Source organism: Ammodytes marinus, assembly GCF_949987685.1.
Source record: "Ammodytes marinus genome assembly, chromosome: 18".
NCBI lineage: Eukaryota > Metazoa > Chordata > Actinopteri > Uranoscopiformes > Ammodytidae > Ammodytes > Ammodytes marinus.
The window spans coordinates 9457130-9468529 of NC_137222.1; the positions used below are offsets into that span (position 1 = coordinate 9457130).

The following is an 11400-nucleotide window of genomic DNA, read 5'->3' on the forward strand; positions in this document are numbered from 1 at the left end:
AAACCCCATAATTATTTTACTAGTCCGACATTAGTTCTGGAATGGTGTGGCTAGCTTTCAGGATTCTTACAGTTACAATATGTGTTGTTATGGTAGTTTCAGAGTGGGAAAAGTAAGTGGATCAGTTTACCCCACAGCTGGGGTAAAGTGAGCCACATGACAACTTTTTTTTAAACAATCATATTTTCACTGCCCTTTGTCTTGAAAAAATTCTTCTAATGCCCATTTCTAGGAAACATCCTGAATTAATGGTAAATGTGTAAATTTGAGTGATAAATCATTTTAGCTCGCTTAGAGGGGAGCAAATGTAGAAAGTGGCTCAGATTACCCCGTTCTCCCCTACTATTGATTCAGGTCGGAAACGTTACCTGCCAGGATTGGTTAAAGACAGACCAGTGGAACATTGGTCATTCCGACGTAACTTAGTTTATCTTGACGTAACTTTGTTTATCGAAGTCCAATCATCCTTTAACAGTGCTGACAGATTCACCCATTTAGCTGGCAATCTGATTTGATGTGACTCCCAACTTAATTTTGGCTTTAATAAAAAAATATGAGGACATGGCAGGGTCACTGGGGCTTCCAGGTTGTGTTCACCATTCACCTGCATTTTAGAATCAGGGAATTTATACTCCTTTAAAAAGGTCACATATTATTGTTATTTCCAGGATCAAATTTGGGTTTCAACTAGAGATTGTTTTCATGGTGTATTGTCTTTTCAACCTCTGTCTGAAACGCTCCATTTTAGCCTGTCTCTCTTAGCCCCTCCCTCCAAAAAGCCCAGTCTGCTCTCTGATTGACCCTGAAGCCAACAGCCAGTTTGAATCAAACTACCAGTTAGATGCAGGGGTATCCGGGTGTGTGCTTATCACAGGTGGAGGTAGCGCTAAATTAATTTGGCGATGAGGAGGTGTGGCTTCTATCTGACTGGGGTTTTTGAACACAGGTTTTCAGAAAGATCGTGGTGGAGAAAAAGAGAGGGTGTTTTTTTCTCATACTTTGGGAGTCACACCGGGGACCTATATTAATGTTTAAATACCATTAAAAAGTGCATTTTGCACAATAGGTGACCTTTGACACCCAAGGAGAGGTTAGGCAAATAACAGAGTAATGTTTTTGATCTTTCAAACCTTTTGGATGGCGAACATCAAAAGCCGTTCACCAGTCATTTTGACAGACCAAACTAAGAAGAGAACCGTGCTATCTTCCTCTCCTTTCTGGTGCATTAAATCATTTAAGTTGCTGCAGGAGGAAGAAACTACACGACAAACCGTTTAGTTGTGGCCCAAACAGCACCGATCAAACACAGGCCTGGAAGTTGTTAAGTGTAATTTACAAGCAGGTTTTAATTGCCACCACTTCAAGGGAAAAAAACAACAACGCCTTCACACCTACACGTCATTTAGAAGACTGTATGCTTTAGTGCGGACCGACTGATTTATCCAGGAAATGGAGATAGAAATTAGATAAGCTTCAATATAAAACATTCACACTTTTCACAGCTCTGTGACATTATGTGATTTTGAAACAAACAAGCCAGAACACACCGGCAACAGCAATCTTGGTTTATGTAGAGCAGGCTCTGCCCTGTGTAGAAAACATAAGGCCGATGCATGAGAGTATGATGTATGACTGGTGCCCTGTATCGCATACCATCAGCAGTGACTCATTACTGTCCCAGGGAAAGGAAAGAACATACACACGTAAACACATTCCCCGCATGAGTATACATGGCGCATGAAGCACAAAGCAAAAGTGCACCAAGCATGAGGGCAGAGCAAAAGGAAGCAGCACTGACTGAGGGACTAATGGCGCTTTTCCACCGCACATGTAGCTCGACTCGACTCAACTCGACTCGACTCAACTTGGTTTGGTAGCAGCACGGGTCATTTTCCACCGCAAATAGTACCTCCTGAACGTGGGCGGGGTTGTCGTAAGGGGCTGAAAGCCTACTCCGGAGCAAAGCAGCAAAGCAGAAATTACGAGCAGTTGTTGCACTATTAACTGAACCAACTGCCAAAAACACGGATGAAAAATGTTTAAGAAATACCCCCCTTGTATCTGTTTGCTAAAAGAAGTAGAAGAATATTGCTACGGGCCATTAAAAGGGATGGTTGTTGTCCCGATGTGTGACTCTGCCACACAGTCAGCTGTAGGGATGTGTCACGTACATCACTATGCACGTAAACAAGGGCATGATAAAGTTGACTGTTTAGTGCTTGTTTCAGGATACGTGTTTTCAAATGCAAGCCGTGTCTCAGCCTGAATATTTTATTGAGGTAATCAGTTCAGTCCGAGGCTTGTAATGTAATCGCTCGCTATCATGTCTGTCCCAGCTGGCTACTATTTAGCCTAGCTGCTAGCTGCCCTATATGTCTCCTCTACGTTAAAAGTAACTTCCCCAACAACCAACACTGGGTGAGCTTAGCGAATATATGGAAAAAAAATTCGGATCTGTGATGCAAATGAAATGAAAGAGAGCCAGAGTAGGCTGCACGCGGCATAAATACACTCAAATAGTGATGTTACGTACGACACGGAAGCCCCGAAGCCTGTGTCGCGCAAAGGGGGCGTGTCCAGATGAAGCCTGTCTCGAGGCCTGTATCGTTTGTCACAGTACCACGTGACTAAGGACAAACGAAGCCCCGTTTTCTGAAATCATGCGACTGCCTCACTTTATATACTGTCTATGCTCGCTACGTGAAATAAGACAGCCACTACCGTAACATACCAGCAGATGTCAGTATTCCTAAATGAGCTGTTAAATGGGGCTTTGTTCAGGCTTTTTGGTGAAGCATTTGGCCAGAAAGATTCGACACATTCACGGGGCTTCATCACACCATCACTACACTCAAAAGTCCCGGAGAGTTGGGGAGAATAAACAACAGAATGAAGCCGGTAGTCTCTGGCCAATCAGAAGCGTCGGCAGACGGCCGGCCACTGATTGGCCAGACAATAGTCTCTGGCCAATCAGTGGCCGGCCGTCTGCCGACGTCACCTTTTAGCATCGGCTCAGCTCGCTTGGAACCTAGAGCGAGGCGATACCAAAAAAGCAGCCGCTACCAGGTACCAGGTACCATGAAATTGCGGTGGAAACGCCAAAAATGCGAGTTGAGTCGAGTCGAGTTGAGCTGATACCATGCGGTGGAAAAGCGCCATAAAATAGTCTCTGTTTGAAACATAGTGTCGTTCCATCCATACATGTCTTTTTCATAAAGGAAGGGAACAAATCTCTGGTTAGGATTTCTCTTACCATCAGTATCATATAGTTTTAGTCTTTGGTTCTCTTTTTTATTGTAAACTATAGGAAGGATTGAGAGTACCACTTAGATGTCCACTGATTGATCGACATGTTTGCCAAGAGACAGTTAATGCAAACGTGTGTCTCATACAAAGCTCTAGAGGAATTTTACAGAGGCTGTAACCTGAATATGCTTTTTTTCACATTGTTCAGACAATGAACATGAACCCTTGTGTAGTTATGGCTCTAAGAAGAAAATTAGGCAAGACCCCAAAAGGATGTAAGAATCTCATGGTATTTGTACTGTCTCACCTCTCTCACCCCTTTCCGCATCAGTTCTATTTGAAACTGCTCTGCTGCTGTCGTTCGCTCTCCTTGACACTCCCCACTTTGCACACAGCCCCGGGCCCCCTTGTGGAATGCTGTATAGTGTGAGGCCTATGGAGGAAGGGCATCCCGGGACACGGCGAGAGAGTACACACACACACACACACACACACACACACACACACGCTAACACACTCACCAATGCAAACACACACACAAATACAGCTGTTGAGAGCCATCACGGCCCTTTGGCAGACGTCCAAGTCAAAGACAAGCGGTGTTGGGAAGGCCTCCGTTTAGAGAGAGAGAGAAAAAAAGCCCACATTTTCCATGTATGTTGTGTTAAACTCTGAAGATAGAAACTTGGCAGCACAGACCCACATTACCCGGAACTGATTTCCCCAGTATTGGAGGAGGATGAGGGGGTGGGAGGTTTTTTTTTTTGGGGGGGGGGGGGGGAGACATTATAAACCACCATGATAAAAGCTGTCTTTGTGTTGCCTTAGGGCTGGCGGGTCCACCTATGGATACAAGTTGTTTATTGAAAAAGGAATTACATCTTGTGATCCCCAATGATTACACGGGAGAAGCAGAAACAGATGGGCTCCAAATAAGCTCTCTTACGCTCCGACGTGAAGAACATCACCACTTACAATAATTCATCAAGCTTGAAAATGTCTATTTAACCGCTCTGACCCTTGCGAAACCTGTCAGTGACCCAGGCTGCTGGATTCACTGTGAGTTACACACACTTCAGCCGGGGTTTTGCTGCTTCGCGCGTGGCAAGGAACGTATAATGTAGACCGTCACTTGCTTGCACATATTTGGGATTTTTTTGTCGTAGTCATCTTGAGAGAAGAAAAAAAGCCCTATGTGGATTTGACAGTAGACTAGAGAGAGTCAGAACGAGAGCGAGCGAGAGGGAAGGAAAGTGACAGGAAATGAAGAAAATTGCCACAAGCTACATCATGCCGGCTAGCCACACACTGCACCCATGTACACACAGGGGAAGGAGGAGGGGGAGGGAGGGAGGAGGGGCGACAGGGTACAGTATGTATAGTCAGATGACTCCTGCAGGGTTCAGGTAAGGTAAACAGAGCCACAACTGACACCACAGCAGCCATCAATGAAGCCCGTTTTTTTCTACTTTAAGTTTATAAAATGTAATCTTTATATTGCATTAACTCTGTAATATCAAGCACAATGTATTTCAACTTTTTTTTTCACTACACATTTTTTTTAATCGAGTTTGGTTCACAATCCTCACAAGAATTCATGCGGCCATTATGTCATAAATTATGAATTATAGACAGCTTAGTCTCTTATAGCCTAAGGCAAGCTTTTTAAAAGAGAACCACTTAACTTGAATATGCAAATATATTGAACTAATGCTGCCAGCTCGTGCTATAGGCTACCAGCTCATTAATATACAATCAGTGATAATAATGACCCTGGCCCCTGCCCTGCCATACGTTTGTGTACAGTAATAGCCATTTTAGCACTGCAACATATAGCACTGTTTTGACTTCATCGTGACGCAAGAGCGATAATATCGTGACACTTTCTCAACTCGTGTACAGTTGAAACTAAGGACAACATTGTTTCTTGAGAGGTTACGCAGTTTTTTTTAAGTGCAACCAGATGTTAACAGACCACAAATGTGGTGAGGTAAGAAAGAAAAAAATATTAGCCTACCAGTGTCACTGAATTCTTCTAGTGGCGCGTGCCGTGGTCACTCCTGCGGGAAGCCCACTGTACAGTCTCCCTCCGCGTGAAAAAGTCTTCCCGTTTCGTTATATTCACTCCATGAGAGTTCAAGAGTGGATGTGGACCAAAGTTTTAGCCATGGTTTTAGCAGGTAAGCTAGTTTTTGTACGTGTCAAAATGACTCGTGCTGTAATGTCAGCAAATAGTTGGGATATGCTGCTGCCTATTGCAGGCTACCTCTAAAGATGAGAAGCGAGGGAAAAATGTATGCTAACAAAAAAGAAAAAACTGTGCGTCATTCTGTCAATTCAGGCACTGTACACCAAAAGCCAATACAGAAAAGAGGGAAGGAGGGATAATACTTACTCGATATGTCGCTATTCCATGAACTGCGGTTGTCGGCTGGCGCAGATGTGGCTTGCAGGCAGGCGGCTCTCTCTTCGGATAACCTATAAAGTTTGCGGGGTGTACAGGAAAAAAGAGAGAGAGCGAAAGCAAGCCCTGTCTCCCCTCGTCCGCTGGCTCACTCTATCAGTCTAGTCCTGTCTTGGACGCCCGTGCCCCCATCTCTCTCTTCTATCTATCCCACTCTCTCTTTCGCTCCCTCTGAACCGCTTGTGTCCCTTTGCAGGAAGTGAACGACGCTCACATGAACAGTGCACAGCCTGACATCATGCACCACTCGGCAAAGAGTTCTTTTTAAAGACACAGACATTTCGGTAGGAGCCCGCCAGGTTTACTGTACTGTGTAAGGTGCCTTCACTGTCCTAACTGGGAGTCAGCACTCTGCAGTGCTCGCTCATGTCGTGCGTCTTCATGGACACATGAACTCGGTGCACTCCGAACGGTGCTTAAAGGTGCAGACTTTTTGTAGGTAGCTCAATAACAAATCTACTGTGCGAGTCAGTCATCCGCCAACATCGTGTGTAATAATTTGTTAAGGAAAATACATTAAAAGGATGAGAAGGAAGAGGTAGGTGGGGGATACTTTGGAGCTGCAAACATGTTGCTTTGTTGTGCTCCTTAAATAAAACATTTTTCTACATGTGTGGTTCGGTTGCCTCACGTGTCCAGGTCCTTTCATGACAGCTCGGCATACACTGTGCGCATGTGTGCGGCGTGCCGTTCTGCTAAATTATATGCGCCAACTGCTGGCGGTGTGACCTCAAATCAACTTTTATTTTACTGCCTGCATTCAATGCCACAGTGCCGCAGTTCCCTGACAAAAAAAAACCAACAACCACATTTTATTATTATTTGGCCAAACTTATACCCAGTGGGCCATTACTTCTATCCCATCATGATTCATCACATAGGCCTATCAATGATCACCCATAAACATAGGCTACCCACACCTCCAGCCAGAAGTGGATAATAACGTAATAAAGGTTACAAGTGATGGAAATGATTAAATTAAGGGTAAAGAAATTTGTGAAAATGTTTCCCTATAAGTGATTTATTTGGGGATTTTTGTCTTTGTCTTTTCTTTTAAATTTTTATTACATTTTTAGGCTTGTCTACCTCATAACATACAAACAAGAAAAGCAAAAGTAAACTTGTTCAAACTTGTATTTTGACATTGTAGTCATTTGAGCTTACATTGGGATGATAGGCTACAGTGCTCTCATTGTACCTCTTTGTGTTCAAAAAGGGTATGGTACCACTTATATATTCCTTTAGGGACGATCATGTGCCTGTGGTGAGTTAATAATGATTTAATGTACTTAGATCTATGCCATAAGTACAATCAGATCATGTTTGCAAGATAATAATAGATTATTAAGCATGTGTGATTGTTCAGCGAAATAAGTAAATCAAATTGAACAGTAGCTTGATGAAACGGGCTCATATTGTTGTGCTCCAACTACTGATCGTGGTTCTTGGAACACATTAGATCAATTTCTCATCCAAGTTCAGAGAAGTTGACACAGTATGACATACTTAATTTTACTGCAATCTCAAGTTTAAAATTGTATACATGTCACCCGGTTTTCTCTTTTTCTCAGGGGTTTCCAAATTGGAACCAGACGAAGGCAACTGAACACAAAAGGCTTCGACGTTGACTAGTGAACAGGACGCAAAGAAAAAGGCAAGTCATTCTGACTAAGCAAACACCATCAGCTTTCAGAACAGAAAGAAGAAATGAAAATGGGAATGGCGTGACTTTCTCATCAAAATTACTTATTGCACTATGTAGACATTACAAGACAATTCATATTCTGTAGTCCTTCTCTGGTGTAACATTGCCTGGCTCAGCGTATGAAGCATATGAGGTGTTGATCCACAGAACAAAAGCTTATTGTTGGCCCTCCGATTATCCATTTATGGCCCGAGGCCACACCAGTCTCAAGCATGTCTCAGCTAGGCCACTGTGTCGAAAGTTCACATCTACAGATCCTGGTAGTTTCCAGACTCTGCGATAAACCTGGAAGTCTATGCTGATGTGGGCACAGGGGCACACACAGGTTTCTAATCCTTACGATCATACAACATTAAGTGTAAAAAGCAGATTCAGTGCTTCACCCTGCTGTGCCCTTCTTAGATCCTGTAAACATACTCCATGCCATGTGAAAGCGAGGCTATATAAGGTGATTGGGACACAGCCATGGCCATTGTTATGCTTGGCAGAAACAGTCGGTCTTGCTGTGGCTGGTGTTTGCGTGCTGCTGGGAAGCCAAACAGAGAAGTCTGTCAGAGCAGCTCTGGAACATAAGAGCCACTGATGGAACACTTGACCCAAAAGACGTTCTCAGTTTGAACTGTCACACACTCTTATGACACAGCTCGAGGCATGCCACCATAGCCGTTACTCAACACTGTGGACACATTCACGCAATTTTAAAAGCACACAGCATTTCGGCACCAGAAAATGTATTTAATAACTTGACAAAAAAAAGTTGATGTTTGTCACATTACACACACACAGTTGACAAACTCACGGGTTTGTGGTCACTGTCCCAAATAAGTTAGTGTATATCAGTTCTACCTCTGTGGTACATGTACGTTTACATGATATTGTGTTTGCACATGGTACGACAGAATCGAAATATTCCTAACCCTGGAAATAATGGTGCACTTTTGCATCCGGAGCCCAACTCGTGCTTTGGCACAAATTACAGTCTTACGTCAAACGGCCAAGATGCACATCAGTCATTTTTAAGTCACTTTTCCATGCAACACTGACTTCAACATTGACATGATCCATTATTGTACACACATGATTTTTCTAGTCGAGATGCATTTTAAAATTCGCCAAAAAACGTTTACAAATGGCATGAAAATAGAGATGTAGACCCTGCCAGTCTCTCTTCAGAGTCATATGTGATGACTATCACGTTCAGACTGACTTCATGCTTCATTTAAGCACACACAGATGTTAAACAGATTCTTATTGGACCCTTATCGTATCAAAAACTTAACCAATAAGAATTGAAATATCAAAAGGGTCTTTTGACTAATGTGGAACAGAGCAGTCCTACAAGACATGCTAATAGTTCACGTCGATCCATAAGACCAAACAACGCTGACGTTACAGTGTGAAGCGTCCACATCATCATCATACGCTACATTTACGACATGGCTCACTCTCGCAGCTACATGTCCACAAACACCATGAAGCACCAGCCCAGCCCCCCCACCAGGAACATGGTGATCTGCATGCTGTAGATGATCAGGTCGTTGAGCACGTCAAAGTCCAGGCGCCTGTGTCCCAGCAGAAGCAGGATGACAGACAGCTTGTACTGCAGCCGCAGGAGCACGCGCACGCTGACGTACTGCAGGAAGAAGAGAGCCGAGAGCGCCACCCAGAGCAGAGAGGTCAGCAGGCTGCAGCCGAAGTACAGGAGGAAACGCAGGAAGCTGTACATGCAGCGCGAGCGCAGGTACAGGTCAAAGTTGTTGTACTTGGTGCGCACTAGCTTGGAGGCGTGCGACGACCCGCAGGCCGAGTGCATGCAGGTGGTGTGGGGGCCATGGAAGCTGCGCACCCGCCGTGGGATGGGGATCACAGGCATGGGTGGGCTACCAGAGCCCTGCGAGTGCTGAGTCTGAGGAGGCAGTTAGCGTCATTTGGGTTGCGAGGCAAATAAGTGGCTTTCACATGAGCCCAGGAGGGAGATGCAACTTCTGGTAGTGTTGCCGTTGTGTTGACCCCAATCATTCAGCATAGGCCTCTCCTTCTGGTGCAACAATGTTCTGAGGAGAAATGACATTATTGGTGTTACTGTATGTTTCTTTGACATATTTTCAAGTTGCACATGCACATATTGTTGCAGACCTTGCAGAAGAAATGCAGGCCTGTGCATGCATTTTTCTCCAGTTGAAAACAGTAGGTAATAGATACATGTTAAGAGGCAGGTCTGAACACAAAGCTATCCGTTTAGTTTTAAGGCCTTTTGCCATTGCTAGCACGCAGTATCTCCTGCTTAAAAGGGGGACTTTCTATCCCTAACCTGCTCTAAAAACAAGTGAACGTGCAGAACCAATGGCAATCTTACATGCAACAACTACGACGTCTCGTTCCCTCCTCACCAAACCCATTGATGACGGATAATCAGACGACTGGAGCATTGTATCACGTTATAAACAGGTTGGCTGTGACATAAAACACAAGGGATTTGTTTTGCTTTTTCCACGATGCACAGTTGTTACGCCCGCAGCGAAGATAAGGCAGCGAGCTACGCCGGGCCGGTTTACTGTACGTGACGTCCTGTCGCAAAATATACGAGTCATCTTCACGTGACGACAGCCGCCGAGTTAAAGGGGAAGCGCTCCCTAGGATGCTCGCCTCGGATTGTAGTTAGAATCACTTAATTTTTGAGCAGTCGTTTATTAATTTCCAAAACAACTGCACATCCAGCAAGCATTACGCAGGGATTATAGCCTATATTGTGTGCACGGGTGTAGCTTTTCACATGAAATAAACCCTCCAAGTTAGGCTATAAGGTTTAAAACTGCTTTTGAAGGTCTAGGTCTATTTCACATGCTGTCTAATGGATATCACATGGCATTGAAAATGCAATACCTAATTTTATCCCACCAAATATGTCAAAATATGTGTAGCCTATAGCCTATCCCTTGTGGTGATGTATTAGGATATGCTCTTAATTAAGAGTATTTGCTCTGTTACATGGTAAAGCAATTAATACAAAATCCGAAATGCAGATAGCCTACCCAGGGGGCAAAACCCTCATCTGTTGTCATATTCTTTAGGGCTATGTATTTTTCTCTAATCTTTTCTGTTAATTTTTACCCTAATTTTCCCCTATTTGGTGGATATCTCTTTGGTGGAACTGCTAACAATTCAAAAGGTAACTCAAGCATGACAAATAGTTGTAAAAGGTCAGACAAGGAAAAATCAGTATTGCTGTGTAAGCTTTATATATGTTTGTATTTAATGTAAAATCTTCATTTGAAAAGTATCTGTTAACTATAGCAGAAGAGTAAAGTATAAAGTATCATAAAATGGAAATAGTCAAATACAAGTACCTCAAAACTGTTATGTACTACTTGATGAAACAATATATTCCCACTGTTGCAGTGTAAGAGAAATTTGACCACAAATAGGCCTACACAAGATTCAGGGACTAAAACCCCCAAAACGTCTTTTCTTTACCTACCCAAAACATTTATGTCATAATTGTAGGAGCCAGAGTAAATTGGAGTCTGATGATTTATGCTTTACCTGCGGCGGTTTTCAGTTAAATAAACTTTGCCATTATAGTCATGTGTGCTTTTGTATTCATTGGAGTCTTGTGATTTATGCTGTACCTGCGGGGGTTTTCAGTAAAATAAACTTTGCTACAGTCATGTGTGCATTTGTATTCATGTGTCTGTAAACATCCCACCCAAGGTTGCGTGATGCCTTCACACGCACGTCCTCACATGTGTGTGAGCCACATGAGTGGATGTGTTCCAGGCTCTCGCTCTGTTTATCAAGTAACCTTCATTGGGCCGATTTATGGGTCGGCCGAATGATTGCATCTCAGCTACAGTATCTGTCAGCAAGCCAGAAGGCAGTAGGTGACAATAAATCATAATAAATGCGGGCCTTTTTTTAAAAGAGGAGTTCATTGAAGTTGTTATTAGTGCGCTGAATTGCTGTACTTGGAAACTTGAAGGTGCAT

At 43.5% G+C, this 11400-nt stretch overlaps 2 protein-coding genes across 3 annotated transcripts in view; both read right to left on the reverse strand.

The window, feature by feature from the left end:
• The window catches only part of nacc2 (NACC family member 2), a 32731-nt gene extending 26771 nt beyond the window's left edge, over window positions 1-5960 (reverse strand). The window contains exon 1 of one of the 2 annotated variants that reach the window (XM_080046409.1): window positions 5642-5960. The gene's annotated coding sequence lies outside the window, so the exon portion shown is untranslated. Of the gene's footprint in view, window positions 1-3553; window positions 3667-5641 lie in introns of those variants that run through there. The other variant, XM_080046411.1, reaches the window with a different exon arrangement.
• Window positions 5961-8216: 2256 nt separating this feature from the next.
• tmem250 (transmembrane protein 250) lies at window positions 8217-9915 on the reverse strand. The gene is made up of 2 exons (XM_080046937.1): window positions 9772-9915; window positions 8217-9469 (listed from the first exon to the last, which is right to left on the reverse strand). Exon 2 carries the CDS (start codon window positions 9286-9288, stop codon window positions 8869-8871), a length of 420 nt encoding a protein of 139 aa, XP_079903063.1. The 5' UTR covers window positions 9289-9469; window positions 9772-9915; the 3' UTR covers window positions 8217-8868.
• Window positions 9916-11400: the final 1485 nt, after the last annotated feature.